The following is a 19417-nucleotide window of genomic DNA, read 5'->3' as shown; positions in this document are numbered from 1 at the left end:
ACTGCTGCGGTTAGTGTCCGGAAGTTCTGAGGGGAAAAAGTAAGAAAGGCATGAAAAAAAGCAGCTGGAAGAAACTTCGGACCAATTCAACTTCTCCAAGCCCCTTAAAACACGGTTTGCTTTTGTAACTACCTGGGAGAGCGTTTGCGCGTTTAACATTAGTTCCTTTTAATAATTAGCTGTGTGCATTTGTCTATCAATGGGTCTGCCGACGCTGGAGTTTAGCGACTCTTTCCTGGACAGTCCGGAGTTCAGAGAGCGGCTGCAGTGCCATGAGATAGAGCTGGAGAGGACCAACAGGTTTATAAAAGACCTCATCAAAGATGGAAACATGCTGGTGTCTGCCCTCAGAAGTAAGTGGTCGATCTTTAATAACTGATTTTCGGGGTGAAAGTGCGTGTCTGTTACATTAAGTTACTCAACCAGTTGCACGGTCTGCTGCAGGGAAAGCCATCAGTTCAAACAAAGCCGGTGTAGTTAGTTTATTATAGCTTACCTTTTATTTACTTAATACATTGAATTGTGGAACTGAGAGCAGCACGGTTAGTTAGGTAGTAACAGTGTACAATAGTATATCATATAGTGTGTGTCTGTATCGTCCAGTGGTGGAATGTAACTTGTTAGCAGAGGTGGAAAAAGTACTCAGATCGTGTAGGCCTATTTGAGTAAAAGTAGAAATACCAGAGTGTATGAATACTCTGTTACAAGTAAAAGTCCTGCATTCAAAATGTTACTCAAGTCAAAGTACACCGTACAAGTATTAGCATCAAAATATACCTACAGTACCAAAAGTACTCAGATTGCAGATTGGTCAATTTCTGAATAATATATATGATATGTTTTGATTATAATGATTGATCATTAAAGTGTTATCAAAGCTGGTAAAGGTGCAGCTACTTTTAATGACTTTGTATACTGTAGAGTAGCTTGTGAATTTACTCCAGGAGTAACTAAAGTCTGATTTAAGTGTTGATAACATTTAAAATCGTTAATCCAAATCTGTAAAGTAACTAAAGATATTTAATAAATGTGAGTAAAAGTACACTATTTACCTCTGATTTGTATTGGAGTAGAAGTACATTGTAGCATGAAATGGAAATACTCAAGTTGAGTACAAGTATCTCAAAATTGTACTTAAGTACAGTACTTGAGTAAATCTACTTAGTTACTTAACCCCACTGCTAATTAGCCTATTACAGTTAGGTACTTGTTGGCATAGTTTACTTAGTTATGTCCTTATTGTACAACATTCTTTGCACAGCTGACACAAAAATAAAAGTTACCATTTAATACCAAATATTCCTAAATTAGCTCCACCTCAACTAACTACGACAGTAAAACCCTGCTTTTACATCAATACAGATGTCTATTATTAAATAACAATGATACAGTAAGAGTATAACAGTCACAGGAGACATTAAGTAAAGGATTTGAACAGCCTGCTTCCTCCTGCACTGCTAATGTCATACAAGAATAGGTTCAAGGTTTTATTTATCATACCTTGACAGGACTTTGTCTGGCTTTTATATGATGTTTTGCAATTCGGAGGAGGAGGTTTGTTTGAACCTAGATATGAGTGTAATGAAAAATAAATGATTTAATTTGCCTGACCATCATCGTGGCTATTAATGATTTCAGCATCAATGTCTTCTGCCACTTGAGCAGCTATATGGACACCCAAAATATACATTAGATAAACTGTGTGTCAACTGGTTTGTTGTAAATGTTACAAGCACAGTAACCAGCAGGGCTATAAGTGTCACTCATTTGCCTTATCTATTTCTTTTGGTTCACCAACTTGCTGTAGTAAATGCTTTGCAGTGAGCAAAATAAAAGCAGTAGGCCAAACGAGTCAGGACGCGAACCTGGCTATAGAGAAGAGGTCAGGCTGTCCATTCCCCAGCAAATCACTTTCACTAGCAGTTCTTCAGTTGGTTATTTTGTGGGTAATTCAATAATAATTGGGTCAAGACTCGTGTCAAGACTTGTTAAGTAAATGGAGAAAAATGGCCATCACAATTCCTCAAAGGCCAAAGTGAGCTCTTAAGTTTGCTGACATGGTCTGACGAATACAACAAAACTCTTAAATATACATACAATTATAAGTATTGTTAATACTTACAATTTGAGAGGCATAGCACAGCATTTATAAAAGGCTAATCAATCAACCAAATTGTGTCCTTTAATAGTCCCTGTCTTGAGGAGTTGCCCCAACCAAATGTAAGTTTTCAGACTGCTTATGACCAAAAAAGGTAAAATATGCACAGTTCAAACCAACATTTGGTTGATAGGAAATCTATCGTAGAGTGCAAGATGGCATTTATGCAGCAGTTGTTTGTTTACCCGTTAAATAGTGACATATCATATCCATTAATCATCAGCTAATTAATTATTTCTTGAACAAGCGCGTCCCATTTGTAAGCGGTTTCTTTTGATCACCAAGTCTAACTGAACACAATACAATTATATTCATGATATGCTACCTTGTATTACCTTTACTGACTACAAAGCCTTTTATAAAATGTTTTAGTGTGTTCATCTCCCTTCACAGTGTTTTTATTGCCGCAAATGTGTTTTTTAATTACACTGAACAATGCTGTCATAAAAATGAAGGAAACACATTCAAGTTTTGTCGGCATCCGACCGCAAACCGGCTGCATTAACACAGTCCTACATCACTTATTGAAAACAGGACACTTGATTATGGAGACAGATTGCAGTAGGTAGACTGCTGTACATAACACAGCTGAACATATTATAAATATTGATAATTAAGGGCCCAATACTTTTGACCCTCTGACAGGTGTAACTGAAGTGTTCGACTTACTGATCAAATATAACAATTCTGTCTCCCAGCTGTTTATAATCCAAATAACATCCCGGCTTCCCCCCAGCTTCTACAAACAGACCTTTTACTGCACCAGAAAACATAAATAATACTTTGGTCCACAAGTTGTGCTTTTAAGTAGCAATATGGAATCTTAATTTATGTTTTCAAAATAGGATAAAGCTTTTTACTGTTTCATGCATTGGCCTTTAAAACTGTTGTTTTTCCTGATCTCTAGGGAGTCATCTCCTATAAACGGACTCTAAAAGACCTTTTAATGGTTTTATTATTGGTTTATAATGCAGTGTTGTGATTGAAATAGCGCCTTACATCAGCTGGCATGCAGTGCAAGGGAAAAAATGCAGACTTGTGTTGCCAAATATTTATATGCCGCAGAGAATAATAGGAGGTATTAAACTCTATTAATGGGATGTTGTTTGGATACGTAAACACAGTTCCCAGAGACTAATGCTGTAAAGTGGAGTTTGTAGCAGGGTGTGGTTGTTTACACTGTAGACTTTGACACCTTGTGTTTTGACTCATAGGAAAAAACATTAACAGTTTCTTACAGCACGGAATGAATGATTCTGCTTGTTGGAGCTTTATGTTGTGTTGGACCAATTATGGCAATCCCCTGCCAGACGCATTCTTGAATGATATGGAAATAGTGAAGTTATATTAGTTATGGCAATAATACAAAACCTGCTTTAAATGTCCTCCTTCTATTTTTCCCAGGTCTTTCTCTTGCTGTTCAACGGTTCTCTCATTCCCTGCAGGAGTTCCAGTTTGAATGTATTGGAGACGCGGAGACTGATGATGAGATCAGTATAGGTAAGATGAAAATGTCCGCAGTGGTCTAAAAAAAAAGAAAAGTACAGACTGCAAATATTTATCCAATATGATCATATTTGAAGTGTAACATTAACATATATTTCACAGCTCAGTCCTTAAAGGAGTTCTCTCAACTCTTGAGCACCATGGAAGAAGAGAGAAAACGACTGGTAATATACTGTGTGTGTGTGTGTGTGTGTGTGTGTGTGTGTGTGTGTGTGTGTGTGTGTGTGTGTGTGTGTGTGTGTGTGTGTGTGTGTGTGTGTGTGTGTGTGTGTGTGTGTGTGTGTGTGTGTGTGTGTGTGTGTGTGTGTGTGTGTGTGTGTGTTTTTGTATGTGTGTGTGTGTGTGTGTTTTTGTATGTAGGAAAGAGATAGAAATTAGAAAGAGAATATCAAAATGCGGCGCTGTTCTGTACATTAACAAAAAAGAGGACATTCTTTTGCCTGTGACCTTGAAGCGACGCTACATTTAAATGATGGGCGAAGAAAACAGTAACTAGGTCGACTAACTCTATGAGTGGCATTGTATTCTATACAATGTAAAGCTTTGTTCCTAATAATTAGGTTTATGGCTATTTACTTTTTTGAAGAGATATTTATGTTAATTAAAAAGAAGTCCTCCAAGAACTTTGAATGGTTATTCAAAAAAGATTTAGACATGTTCTGAATGCACCATTATACTAAAAGCCCCTTCTAAAACCACATTGGTGTCACTCACTTCATGATTTCAGTTTGAAAAAGTCGCCATTACCTGATTTACCAATCTTGCTTCCTCAAGCCCCTTGTCCTAATTTGGTTTTCCCACAAGTCTGATGATACTTCTTTTGTAACATTTCTGCCGGCAGCAGTGTGTGCTCCATGGCAATTTTGGAGAAATGTCTCAGGCCCTCCATCAACCAGAGGGCTTTGAGCAGGAGTGATTGGAGTCTGGCACAGTCTGTGTGCAGGCAGACCTCTGCGCATGTGCAATAGCTTGCTACCTTATGCATAGCCCTCTGTCTGCCTGGGAGTGTGTGTGGCTGTGTGCATGGTCTTGTTACAGAGGAACCATGTGGAACCTATTCTGCCAATTCCCCTGTGAGACTGTGAGCACAGGCCTGGGAAAGTCCAAAAAGGGTTGTGTGTGTGTGTTCTCTTTCTCCCTTTCTTTCTTTCCTCCTTTGTGTGTGTTTGAGTTGTATGCTCCTCCACAGATAGCTCTTAACCTTTACTAATACCATCATTATTGTGAGCAATCCCAGTGAATTGGTTTCTCTGAAATACCTGCCTGTTCAACCTGAAACGACTATAATTACTATTTGACGATGGCCTTCAGTCTCTCAGTGTTCAGTTTCATCCTGCATATTGTAACGTGATGAAAACATACAAAGAAAGGAAGCCTTTCTTTGGTTACTCACGTGTTTCTAAACTGAAGTGAAAGTCATTATGCCGGGGGTTTCAAATCTTTTTACAGTCTGATGCTTAAACCAACTACACAGAACAAAGCAAGAAATGACAGAGACCAAATGATTTAGACTCGTGACTAAAGAGGGCCGAGACCTTGTATAAACACCAGAGCTCTGATAATACTGCTCAGTAGCCTTCCTTGCTGCTTGACTCAAGTCTCAACATCAACCACAAGTTTCCCATACTGTACTGTACAGCGGACAAACATGGTAACACTGTTGTATAATGACTATTTTAGATTTGGAGGTTTTTTCTAGTTAGTTGACATTCATTCCTCATGCCCGGATATGTGTTCAATCAATCAATCAATCAAATTTGTATACAGCCTCACATTTGTCTCCGGGGGGTTTACATATCACACACTCTGTCCTTTGCAGCGGAACAAGGAAAAACTCCCCAGAGATACCCAACAATGAAGGGAGAAAATATAGAATAAACCCCAAGGAGAGTAACAGTGGAGGGATCCTTCTTGCAGGACGGACAGACGTGCAATAGGTGTTCTGTGTACAATAAAGTTGCAACTCAGACATTTTAATGTAAACATATATTAAAAAAACGAAATGATCCTGAATGTTCCTCTTGCACCATCATCAGATAAAAATTAGTTTAGTCTATATTACATTTTGGTAAATATTTGCTTCATTAAGGACTTCCCCATCAGCCCCAGCTGTAGTTTGTGTAAAGTGCTAATAAACAGAAAATAGGTCCCCATTGGAGCGCTTATACAATATGACACACTGAGCTGTTTTCCTTCCCTCAGATCCAGAATGCCGATGACGTGTTGATCTCACCGCTCGAGAGGTTTCGCAAGGAGCAGATTGGAGCTGTTAAGGTACAATTTGAGATATTAGAACCAAAGGGTAACAACAGATTAAAATTTGGGCCACAACTGAGGTTCAAGTTCAAGGTTCAAGGCTTGTATTAGTCATACGTACATAGCTACAGTGTAGTTATGACTATGAAAATCTTAGGTCACAGGCTCCACCAACAGTGTAACACAATAAAACTGAAAAAATAGTAGATTATTAACACAAAGTTATTGTACCGGTAAACTTCAGCTTTACTACACCGGAGATTTAAAAAACTTCCCACAGGCTCTGCTGAGGTTTTTACAAGGCTAATATGTGAAGGTTCATTTCATGAGGCGTGCTAAGTGTTAGTTATCCAACACTGCGGGTGGTGATCGGACACATCATCCTGCTCTGGTCTCAGTCAGTTTCTTAGTCAGTGGTCAAGGAATCCAATTTGTTCAGATAAACGACAGATCACAGTCCAGTGTCAGAAACGAGGTCATGGGAACGAATGCTGGGAGGAAAGACAGGGAGCGCGTCACAGACAGAGAGATAGTTGAACTCAGAGAGGCAGTATAAACACGAAGCGAGTCCAGTGTCTGGTTTCAGCAGCTGTCTCAAGTGTTTAATTCACTTTGTCTATTTGTTTCCCTTTCGCTCGCTCTCAGACAAAATGTAAAGATAGCATGGGCATGCAGTGGACAGATAATATAAACTATTAACCCTGAAAGTGAAATCATTTCTCCCCATTGAATCATACAGCTCTTCAGAATGTAGCAGGAGTGTGTGAGCGTCCACACGCCGATGTTGTGCAGCAAGACAGAGTGGTTAGACATGTGGAGTTTGGAGATGCAGCTGTTGGGAAGTAGCTGTTGTCCTAAATATTTTGGCAAGGTCTGCTCATTGAGATTACAAATGGTCCCTCTGTAGCAACTTCACTGTGGCCTCACTCATTTGGAGCATTTTTAGGAGGGCAATGCTGGTCTGTCTGTTAGTTGGTCGTACCATACATTTGGTACAGACTTTTATGATCCTCAGGGGATAAATATTACTGACTTTGGTGATCCCTTGACCTTTGACCGTAAATTATTATGGTCAAATACCACTTGTTTTCAAAGTGAAATATTCTCTCAATTATTGGATGGATTTCAATGAAATGTTCTACAGATATTTGAAGTCCTATTAGAGTGCTAAAGGAATGAAAGGAATAAGTACTAAAACCACAAAATTACTTAGCATGAGTCGCTCCCATCATCTCAAAGTCGATGGGGTTTTGGTTAGAAGCCTGTAATAAGGTCTGTAATTAACACATGCATGCATAAGATTTTCATATTTTATCCTGCAACATAAAACGGGGTTATAAATATCTCGCTTGAGAGTTTTGAAGCTTTATGTGCTTTTAAAAAAGGCGGTTACTAACAAGTGGCTCAATGACAGTACAGAGGTCTTTGGGGAATACAAACATCATGACCAATCTTTCATTTATTGAATTTAACTTTATTATTCTTAATAGTTCTTGTACGAATTCTTGTTTTCCCCCAAAAATTAATACTTTTCATTTGAAGATGTTTATAAGCTAAATACGTTTATATTTCTTGAAGTAAACGATAGTAAAGCATCATTATAACATAGGTATCTTAACTTTGATATTGTGTTTGCACTGGTATTGAATGATTTTAGCCCCAGTGAATGAGACGTATAGGACTGCGGAAAGGGAGATATATTCAGGTGTTATTTCTCTCTGTTTTAAGTATTAATAAAACGGAACACAAAGAGCTTTGTCAGCAGATGTAATCCTTTACAGATTGCTTTTATGTATTGCTCATATCCTCTCTACGTCCCTGTCTTTCTCAGGAGGGAAAGAAGCAGTTTGACAAGGAGACAGAAAGGTACTACTCTGTTCTGGAGAAACACCTCAGCCTGTCGTCCAAAAAGAAGGAATCACAGCTAACCGAGGTAAAGTGTTAGACTCCTCGAGGCATGCACCAAGTTCCTCCCACGTGTGTTAGGTAACAAAAGTGACTTTATGACCGTCGTTTCTGTTTTTGTTTCAGGCTGATTCACAGATGAGTAAAGACAGGCAGGTTTTTTATGATGCCTCTCTGCAGTATGTCTTCAAGATCCAAGAAGTGCAGGAGAGAAAGAAGTTTGAGTTTGTGGAGCCGGTGAGTTCACAAACATACCTCATGATCATGTTTGTTATGCAACTTTATCACTATTTTACAGACTTTACAGCTCTGACCAAAAGACAGAAATCAAAGCCACACACAATGTTTCATCACAGGAAAATATGACTGTGTTTTTTGTGCTGCTTGTAAACAATGACAGCATCAACATTAGGTCACAATTGCAGCTAAGCCCGTAATGGTTGTGTGTGTGCTAACATAACTTATCATGGAAAGACAGCCAGTCCAGTTTCTGAAAAACACACATAACACACACTGTTCGGACGATGATAAAATGGTTTTAATGATTGATATCAGTAAAGCCCACTTCCTGTTGCTGTGGAAGCACTTCCTGCATGGAGATCTGTACCGCCTGACAGAGAGGAAAATCTTTGTTGTAAATAATGACAGAAACCCAAACAACATTTAGTTAGGGGTGTTTTCTCTTACATAGGCCATGTTGATAAATTGAGCAGATGACAGACGATCCCTCTTTTCTAATCCTCTCATTATTACTACATTTTTTCTCTGTATTTCTCCCTCTGATCTTCAGCTATTAGCCTTCCTGCAGGGTTTGTTTACGTTCTACCATGAGGGCTACGAGCTGGCCAGTGAATTTGAACCCTACAAGCAAGAACTGCAGTTCAACCTGCAGAATGTAAGTGTAAAATGTGGACCTGATATCATTTGTTTCATCTGGTCTACCTGCCATTAAGAAAAAGTATTTGAAAGTCAATTTTGGATGCAACTTGTGTTACCTTTGTTAAAGTGGAAACCTCACAAAACTGATACTCCTGGCATATCAAAACCTAGGATACAAACATAAAATGTGAACTTCTTTCAACCACAGTTTCTACTAGGCCTGCTGTAGGGCAGACTCATATGACCTCCTTTGCAGTTAAATCTTTCTTTGACCAATTTACCTGATAAGGGTTGGAGTTTAAAGGGGCAAAAATGTATTAGGTCGTCCTAAATTAATCATGTCCGACTGCTAACATTTATTTAATCTACTGTATGTTTCATTTCAGTTTCTCCTTCATGTAAAATGCAGTGTGTTATCTCCTCGTAAAGTAAAAACCTTTACATCACTGTTGCAGCATCAAGGTTTGCATCAGTTAAAAACTAAATGTACTACTTGGATAGACAAAGGAACTACCTGTATAAAGACTTGAAGTAAGATTTTGTATGCATCAAATTTCATTTTCATTTCATTTCAATCTTTATTTCGAACAGATTAAAAAAATAAATAAAAAAAAAAAAATGTGAAAAACTGAATATTTATTTATCCACATTCACGATAATATTTATATATTCAACAAAAAAAGTCTTCATATTAATAATAATAATAATAATTTAAAAAAATCATATGTGTCCGAAATAAATATGTATGCAAGCCTCCTTTTTAATGCCTCTTTTTTTTATGTTGATAAGGCTCGTAATAACTTTGAGAGTACACGAGTTGAGGTGGAAAGGCTGATGAAGAGGATCCGCTCTGCAGAAGAAGACTTCAAAGCCCCCAGTTGTTTTACCATGGAGGGATATCTGTATATACAAGAGAAACGTGAGCTACACAAAAATGGGTTTATTCTCCTCTCTCAGTCCATCTCTTTTACATGTTGTGAAGGGAAGCAAATGCCAGAATCAGACTTTATTTCGTACAAACCAATATACATGTGACCCTGCATGAATGTGTGTCCTGCTGTACTACAGGTCCGTTGGGCAGTGTGTGGACCAGATACTACTGTACTTATGAAAAAACCTCCAAGATATTCACCATGGGCAACACAGAGGCCAGACCAGCCAGCAGACAGGTGAGCTGCGAGCAGAGATAAATCACCAGACATTACATGTTTAAGCATGTTTACGAGGTGGAAGGTGGTCCTCCCCAGGGGGCTCAAATTGTTGCAGAGTTCAAAGTGACAAACTCACATAGGATAGCCTAAATGTGTGAATGTATTATAAGATAGTTTCGAGATACAGCAGTAGTCAGAAATAAATAAATTCCTTATGACAAATCTTTTTTATGAACTTGGTGTGGCCTAAGTTTGTTAAACAGCAATATTAGACTATCTTGGCTGAATTGTTGCATGTTTATGTAATCAAACAACATAATCATAATCTCAAAGACATCCAAGAATCGAGTGAAACCAAACAAATAAACTGAGGGGGTGAGGCGGCCCACAGTGGAAACCCCTGTTTGAGCTCATTCACTAAAAATGCCTTTCTAAAAATAAAAGGCCTTAAGTATTCAAATCATTTAAAAATAATAATTTAAACAGCAATAAGGGGCATGATTCTGTTTCACATCTTCACACAAGCACTTGAATGCACTGGCAAGAAAGAGAAACAGTCTCTACAAACGTCAGTATCATGTAAAGTAGCTGTTAATGCACATTTGACAAATACAAGAAGACATGTTTACCTTCTTGTGAAACTGTCAAGGTCCTGTAAGTACACTTTATGATGTCTTAACGCATATTACAAGGTAACTGTAGGGCTAAAAGTCTTGAAAAACGGTTTTGTTGCTTCAATATCTTTTTTTTGTGAGAGTCCATAACAGATATACCACAACACATGTCTCTGTTAACAGAACGGCGTGGTGAACGGTACACCTGAGATGTTCAAGCTGCGCTCGTGTGTCAGAAGGAAGACAGAATCAATCGACAAACGCTTCTGCTTCGACATCGAGGTGGTGGAGAGGTGAGTAGGGAATACAATGAGTGTCCGTATACACAGATGCTAAACTGAGATATGGCTGCTGTTGGAGTGTGCCCCATTTAAAAATCCTTTTCTCTGCAGGCATGGCGTCATCACCTTGCAGGCGCTTTGTGAGGCCAACAGGCGGCTGTGGATGGAGGCAATGGACGGAAAAGAACCAGTATGTATATCAAGCATTAAATAAATGTCAACAATACAAAAACATGATTGTTTGAAATGTCTCGCTAACACACATGTGTCAAACTCAAGGCCCGGGGGCCAAATCAGGCCCTTAGTGGATTTAATTTCGGCCCGCAGGATAATTTGTAATTACTATTAGATCTGGCCCGCTGGTATATTACACGCACACCTTGTCTCAATCCTGAGGATCTCCTCAGCTCAGAGCCTGACCCCAAACATTGATGAACTTGCACCCAAGATGAGATGCCAAGTATCTGGCTTGAACTAGCATCACAGAGCAGCACACTGAGTTTAATAGATGTTTCCTTCTGCACCTTTTTCTTGTGACAACAGAGCATGTTTGGTTTTTTCTTTGAGGGGAATTGTTTTTTTGAAGCTGTTGTTGGCCTGTGGAAAAATGTAATCATAAGAAATGACTCCGGAAAATTAGCAGATAGAGCCATAAGAAATGAATGCAACTGATTATTTAATGTTTAAGGTGGTTTTACAGGCAATAATTTAAGCTTTGTTGGTTCCAGGTTTAATATGTGCAATAAGTTCATTTCAATAAGTTTTACAATAAACATTGAACCAGTCCGGCCCTCGACTAGTACCGATGTTTTTATTTTGGCCCACTGTGTATTTGAGTTTGACACCCCTGCACTAACACATACCTAAACATGTTTTCACTTATTTCAGATTTACACTCTGCCTTCATTGCTCAGTAAAAAGGAGGAGAGTAAGTATCCTGATTAATGCTGTTCCTGATTGATTTCAGAAAATCATATTAATTGATATGAAGTAATATGTCTTTCAGTAAATTTTTAAGTAACATTTTTTTTTACAGCATTTCTTAACGGGCCAGGCTTCAACTTTGTCAAGAAGTGTATAGAGCTGATTGAAGCAAGAGGTATTCCTCCTTCTTAAGGACAACATTATTCGACTGAGTATTTATTATATGCCGTGTTGCTTTATGTTAAAGCATGTGTTTTTGTGTGTGTTTGCAGGCCTTACCACCCTGGGATTGTACAGGACTGGAGGAGTCAACTCCAAAGTGCAGCGGTTGATGACGAGCGTGTTTGGTAAGAGTGTGTGGTAATTTTTATGTTTTGTTATTGATTTATTCAAGCACAATAAATAGCAGTTATATTGGAGTAAAAAAAGCTGAATCTTGTATAATCTACTTTCTAGCATCTTCAGCTCCCTCTGAGGTGCAGCTGGATGCAGAGGCCTGGGACAACAAGACCATCACTAGCGGCCTGAAGAATTATTTCAGGTAACATACAGTCAAAAGTTAATTAATAATACTTCTCTTGAAATATGAATCAATGATTTGTAATGTGCGTGCAGGTGTCTGGCAGAACCGGTACTGACCTACAGACTGCATAAAGAATTCATCAAGGCTGCAAGTAAGATCCCTTACTACCTCTAAGTAACACAGGCGTAGTAACACAGGCGTAGTAACACAGGCGTAGTAACACAGACGTAGTAACACAGGCGTAGTAGTAACACAGGCGTAGTAACACAGGCGTAGTAACACAGGCGTAGTAACACAGACGTAGTAACACAGACGTAGTAACACAGGCGTAGTAACACAGACGTAGTAACACAGGCGTAGTAACACAGGCGTAGTAACACAGGCGTAGTAGTAACACAGGCGTAGTAACACAGGCGTAGTAACACAGGCGTAGTAACACAGACGTAGTAACACAGGCGTAGTAACACAGGCGTAGTAACACAGGCGTAGTAACACAGACGTAGTAACACAGACGTAGTAACACAGGCGTAGTAACACAGACGTAGTAACACAGGCGTAGTAGTAACACAGGCGTAGTAACACAGACGTAGTAACACAGACGTAGTAACACAGACGTAGTAACACAGGCGTAGTAACACAGACGTATGATAGAATCTATTTGTGGTTATTTCCACAGTGTTTTGATTAAATTCATTCCCTCATGCATTTCATGTAATAGTAAAAAAGCACAATATGTTGCCCTCTCTCCGCTGAATGGCATCCCTCCCTCTGCTCTGTCTCTTTACTGTTTCACAGAGTACGATGACCATAAGTACAGAGTGAGAGCCATTCATGCTCTGGTGCACAAACTACCAGAAAAGAACAGAGCAATGTTGAAGATCTTAACCAACCACCTCCTCAAGTACGTACAGATTAACACAAACTGTGCTCATATTGTTCAATACCTTGATCCCTTTGGCTCTGAAATTGCTTTCTCCAGTCATCTTTTTATACTTTCATGCAAATACTCAATTATTTTTTGTACTATTCCAATATTCTGTAAGACATTAAAATCATCCTCACACCATAAAAACATGTTGGTTTCTTCAAAAACATCAATTTGTCTGCAAGGAAGGCAACAGGAAATAATTATTTCACAAAATAATGAGAGGTTTATGTGCTTTAGCTGCCTCGAGTAGAGATTCAAATCGTATGCAACACTTTAATATATAGCGAAACTAACAGGAGTGCATGTAGTGACACATATACTGATCACCATTTTCTTGTTGTATTTCATAGTGTATTTGTACATGTTATGGGTATATGACAGAAAAATATATGCTCTCGTGTGTGTGTGTGTGTGTGTGTGTGTGTGTGTGTGTGTGTGTGTGTGTGTGTGTGTGTGTGTGTGTGTGTGTGTGTGTGTGTGTGTGTGTGTGTGTGTGTGTGTGTGTGTGTGTGTGTGTGTGTGTGTGTGTGTGTGTGTGTGTGTGTGTGTGTGTGTGTGTGTGTGTGTGTGTGTGTGTGTGTGTGTGTGTGTGTGTGTGTGTGTGTGTGTGTGTGTGTGTGTGTGTGTGTGTGTGTGTGTGTGTGTGTGTGTGTGTACAGGGTGTCCTCTCACAGTGACCAGAACCTGATGACTGTGTCCAACCTGGGAATGATCTTCGGCCCGACGTTACTGAGGTCCCAGGAGGAGACGGTGGCCGCCATGATGAACATCAAGTTTCAGAACATTGTGGTGGAGATTATCATTGAAAACCACAACAAGGTAAGCTGACAAATACACACACATGCATACAAACACCCATTACATACACAGAAACACACTGAACAGACATGTATGTTCTTGCCAGATTTTTGGCGAGGCCCCGGATCTGTCGTTGCCGTTACCTCCGGCTTCCTCCTCTCGGTCGACTCCTCGCAGGAGCAAGGTGATCTGTATGTCGTCGGGGAAGAGGAAGGCCCGTCTCTACCCTCCGGCTCTCTGCCTGGCAGACAACGACAGTGAGTCTCTCTGCAGCTAACAGCTCCCTTTTCTTGTCACTTATTAGTACATTTTTACTACACAACATTTATTGATCAATTATAGCTGTAAATTGCCTTTCAGATATGTGATAAGCTTATGAAATACAACCCATTAATGGAATAAAGAGAAGACTTTAATAAGGTTTATATTATTTAAACTACATTTGAGTCTCTTTTTTCTTCCTTAACAATATTGTCCGCCACAGTTTGTGTTTAAGGAGGACAGAGCCGTCTCGTCTTAGTTTTTTAGCGACATATTAAGTGTTTCATTTTCTTTAATAACACCGACACGCGGGATGGACTAACCTTGAAGTTGTCATTGTGTCTCTTCATCTGCTGACGTGTATTTATTTCTCCCTCCAGGTGACACCTTCAGCAGCAGCCCCAGCACGACCCCGATGGGCAGCCAGGAGTCTCTGTCCTCTCACTCCTCTGAGAAGAACGGCTTGTCTCAGACCTCTCCTCTGTCCTCTCCGGCTGCTGAGTCCGGCTCGTCCTCCACAGCTCCGGTGTCTCCTCCTGCCGCGTCCTCCTGCTCCCCGTCCCACAACTCCTCAAGCGGGAATGATCAGAAACAACCGCCGGACAGCGCCGCCTCCCCTCCCCTCACGCCTTCCTCTTCCCGGACTTCCTCCAAGCTCAATCCGACTTCCTCTGTGTCCTCCACGTCCTCTTTAATCTCCAAAGAGACGAGTCTGTCTGGTAAAGGAAACTCTACTGCCTCCTTATCATCCCTCAAAGAGTCTAGATCTCCTTCCTTAGCCTCCTCGTCCACTGCCTCCATCCAGGACTCTTTAGTGGAGCGCACCCCCCCCCCTCAGCAGGGGTCGACCCGTTCAGAGAGGGTCGTCTGTCTCCTCTCTGAAGAGCACTCTTTCAGTGGATCAACGAAATGCATCTAGCAATACCTCCACTCTCAAAGAAACCAAAGTGACGGACTCTACGTCTTCACCTCGGCAGCTCAGAAAACCTTACAGGACTGCCTCCTCCTCCTCTTCGTCGTCTTCGTCTTTATTCCCCTACCAGCTCTCCACATCTTCCTCTCTCACCTCCCTCCACATCTCTGAGGGTGCGTATATCTCTACATATTTAAGAGTGATGACAGTGAGAATAATGTTAAAGGACCTTCCACTTCGCAGGGCGACTGTGGCTGCAAGGGAGTGAGGTCGTCTTTCAACCAGAAGGTTGTGGGTTCGATCCCAGCCCATGCAGTCAACATGTCAATGTATCCTTGGGCAAGATACTTAACCCTGAGTTGCTCCCGATGGCATGGCCAACGGTGTGTGAATGTGTGTGAATGTTAGGTCCTAGAGTAAGGTACACTGCTCTGTGTCAATGTTAGTTCCTAGAGTAAGGTACACTGCTCTGTATGAATGTTAGTTCCTAGAGTAAGGTGCTCTGTATGAATGTTAGTTCCTAGAGTAAGGTACACTGCTCTGTATGAATGTTAGTTCCTAGAGTAAGGTGCTCTGTATGAATGTTAGGTCCTAGAGTAAGGTACACTGCTCTGTATGAATGTTAGTTCCTAGAGTAAGGTACACTGCTCTGTATGAATGTTAGTTCCTAGAGTAAGGTACACTGCTCTGTATGAATGTTAGTTCCTAGAGTAAGGTACACTGCTCTGTATGAATGTTAGTTCCTAGAGTAAGGTACACTGCTCTGTGTGAATGTTAGTTCCTAGAGTAAGGTACACTGCTCTGTATGAATGTTAGGTCCTAGAGTAAGGTGCTCTGCTCTGTATGAATGTTAGTTCCTAGAGTAAGGTACACTGCTCTGTATGAATGTTAGTTCCTAGAGTAAGGTACACTGCTCTGTATGAATGTTGGTTCCTAGAGTAAGGTACACTGCTCTGTATGAATGTTAGTTCCTAGAGTAAGGTACACTGCTCTGTGTGAATGTTAGTTCCTAGAGTAAGGTACACTGCTCTGTGTGAATGTTAGTTCCTAGAGTAAGGTACACTGCTCTGTATGAATGTTAGTTCCTAGAGTAAGGTGCTCTGTATGAATGTTAGTTCCTAGAGTAAGGTACACTGCTCTGTATGAATGTTAGTTCCTAGAGTAAGGTACACTGCTCTGTATGAATGTTAGGTCCTAGAGTAAGGTACACTGCTCTGTGTGAATGTTAGTTCCTAGAGTAAGGTACACTGCTCTGTGTGAATGTTAGTTCCTAGAGTAAGGTACACTGCTCTGTATGAATGTTAGGTCCTAGAGTAAGGTACACTGCTCTGTATGAATGTTAGGTCCTAGAGTAAGGTACACTGCTCTGTATGAATGTTAGTTCCTAGAGTAAGGTACACTGCTCTGTATGAATGTTGGTTCCTAGAGTAAGGTACACTGCTCTGTATGAATGTTAGTTCCTAGAGTAAGGTACACTGCTCTGTATGAATGTTAGTTCCTAGAGTAAGGTACACTGCTCTGTGTGAATGTTGGTTCCTAGAGTAAGGTACACTGCTCTGTATGAATGTTAGTTCCTAGAGTAAGGTACACTGCTCTGTATGAATGTTAGGTCCTAGAGTAAGGTACACTGCTCTGTATGAATGTTAGTTCCTAGAGTAAGGTACACTGCTCTGTATGAATGTTAGTTCCTAGAGTAAGGTACACTGCTCTGTATGAATGTTAGGTCCTAGAGTAAGGTACACTGCTCTGTATGAATGTTAGTTCCTAGAGTAAGGTACACTGCTCTGTATGAATGTTAGTTCCTAGAGTAAGGTACACTGCTCTGTATGAATGTTGGTTCCTAGAGTAAGGTACACTGCTCTGTATGAATGGGTGAATGACATGTAGTATGTAAAGTGCTTTGAGGGGTCTTAAAGACTGGATAAAGTGCTATATAAGTACAATCCATTTACTTCCACCTGTTTTTGTTTGCTTCTAATTTCTTGTGTTACTATCGCAGATTACAGAAGTTGTCACGGATCTGTACAGAGTCTCATGTCGTCGGACCAACAAGAGGCAACACACAAACGTAAACCTGCACACACCCGCTGGGGCTCCGATCTGAAACACCCTGCAGGCTCTGCATCCAGCAACGGCTACCAGAGGCCTGGATCACTGTGAGTGTCTGTAAATATCAGATTATAAAGTGCTCTTATGCAGCACAGCACTTTCATCCTTTGATCTGTTCTGTCAGAAAAGACCAAGACATTAAGATCAATGGGTGGTTTAGCCCAGGAGAAACAAAGTGGTTCAGTTTGCTGAAACCTTGTGGTATAAAGATGGTGTGGTGCAGAACAAATGGCATTTAAAATATTTTTGATAAAGAGTTGCACTGTAAGGAAAGGTCAAGTTTTAAAATGTCAAAACCCTTTTCAAAAAATATGTCAATTGACATGAGAATGTTATCTTATATCAGTTATCCCTGTAGATTGCACTGGTTGGCTTTACATCAAAGAGATACTACAACTCTGGGATTTGTGATTTCTGACCTCATTGGCCTGATTTGAGGATTTAATATATTTACTGAGACTGGGTTTTTCGAAACTGTCATGCTCTCACAGGAACATCTGGGAAAGATCTCCGACATAATTTCATGTTTGTGTTTTACAGAATACCAGGCAGACTACCACAGCGTGAGAGTTCAGTATTCTCCTCAGCGTTAGACATTTGTTCAGGAAGGTAAGTTCATTTCCAGCTTGTTTATTGAACAACCTTAAGTCTAGAAGCGGTCACTTGTCAGTCACTACCTCATATCAAGTCATTGAAGTCTGAAATCTACACAAGAATCACATATAGTTGAATATAATCATCTGTAGCACAGTTCTTAAATATCTCTTTTTATTGAATACATTTTTTCTTGTAGGGATGCGAAAGCTCTTTACTCGTGTGAGGCGGAGCACAGCCATGAGCTCAGTTTTCCACAGGGGGCGCTGTTCTCAAATGGTAAGATTTTACATCATGTTTTCAATTCACTGGGAAATATTTTCAATGTTTAAAAACTGATGAAACTAATCCATGTAATAGATTGTAATCTGTAATAGAATTGAATAAAAATGTGTGTGGGTCTGAATAATATAGGGCTGTTTTTATATCAATGATCCAAGAGTTGGGGAAAACCTGTGCTATCCTTTTTTTGTCTTTGTTTAATGTAATTTTAAATGGGTATGCCATTGTATGACATATTCAGTGAGATGTTATGTTCACAAAAAAGACAAGAAAGACAGAATGGGACAAATATGAAGAAAGTCTATGTTAAACTTGCTTAGCTAAGTGATAGTTTTTACATTTGAGCGGAACAGATAGTGATTGGATTCAGAAAGGATTTCATACTTTGTTAAATGTCTTTTATTATCTCCCATTTAAAAAAGATCCTGTGAGGAAAGGTAGGTGCCTCTGTTCATATAAGTAAAATGAGGCGTCTTACATAGTTTGCGAGGGTCTCAAGGGGCACAGGTCAATAGTTTTGTTCAAGCATTCTGAAAACCTGCATTATCTAACATAATCAGAGATAAACTCAATTTCCCCGAAAGTGTAACATTTGTTGAGAAGTCCTGTTTGGATTTAGATGATGTGAGTGTGTGTGAATGAAAACGGTTTTATAAATGAAGGTCTTTGTCTTGTTTGTGTTGCAGTGTACGCCTCTGTGGAACCAGGTTGGCTTCAGGCGACGTACAACGGCAGAACAGGCCTCATACCTGACAACTACATCACATACATGTGACAGACCCGGTAACCAAACAACACAAATATCTAACTTAGACTTTAGGGATCTCCAGTGCGTGCAGTAATAATCTGTGCTGCAGATCGAAGATATAATATATTCATCATGTGACTGTTACTGAACAACTGTGGCTCGATACTAACGATGTATGTACTGAATGTATATCTGACCATGCTAGGTGATATTAACCAGCTTATAATACAGTAGATGTTAACATCTTGTCTTTTGCTCCACTCCTTCATGACAGTGTCACTTAATCAACGTGATCAGCTCCTTTTATGTTGTGTTCTACACTATGCATACATGAAATGTGTCTGTAATGTACGTGGAAAAAATTTTTTTTTGATCAATTCATGTGATTTATGTATAAATTATCATACTAATATCAAAACTGTTTTTTACCTTTGTGCCTGAAACCGTGTGAATCGGTTTACGACTGAATCCTGACACATTTCTTATACTGTGTGTAAGGTTTCACACTAAATAATAATAAACTTAATCTACAAAAACAAACTGGCATTTTATTTATTTAAGTATTTGTATTTTTTTCGTGTGTTTAT

The 19417-nt window shown here is 39.8% G+C and overlaps 1 protein-coding gene across 1 annotated transcript; it reads left to right on the top strand.

Moving 5' to 3' along the window:
• The first annotated feature begins 24 nt into the window (after positions 1–24).
• Positions 25–19370, top strand: arhgap42a (Rho GTPase activating protein 42a). Its single transcript, XM_034140257.1, is given in 25 exon segments — positions 25–353; positions 3563–3658; positions 3767–3828; positions 5867–5938; positions 7752–7853; positions 7952–8062; positions 8616–8720; positions 9494–9623; positions 9773–9873; positions 10653–10762; positions 10862–10940; positions 11639–11678; positions 11787–11849; positions 11947–12021; positions 12131–12215; positions 12290–12348; positions 12993–13098; positions 13785–13944; positions 14030–14180; positions 14565–15010; positions 15012–15270; positions 17097–17253; positions 17747–17815; positions 18000–18079; positions 18769–19370. Coding segments are annotated over 25 exon segments (2961 nt in total). The 5' UTR covers positions 25–199; the 3' UTR covers positions 18858–19370.
• Positions 19371–19417: the final 47 nt, after the last annotated feature.

Source organism: Trematomus bernacchii, unplaced genomic scaffold (genome assembly GCF_902827165.1).
Source record: "Trematomus bernacchii unplaced genomic scaffold, fTreBer1.1, whole genome shotgun sequence".
Classification (NCBI taxonomy): domain Eukaryota; kingdom Metazoa; phylum Chordata; class Actinopteri; order Perciformes; family Nototheniidae; genus Trematomus; species Trematomus bernacchii.
This window is presented reverse-complemented; position numbering and strand designations above follow the sequence as displayed.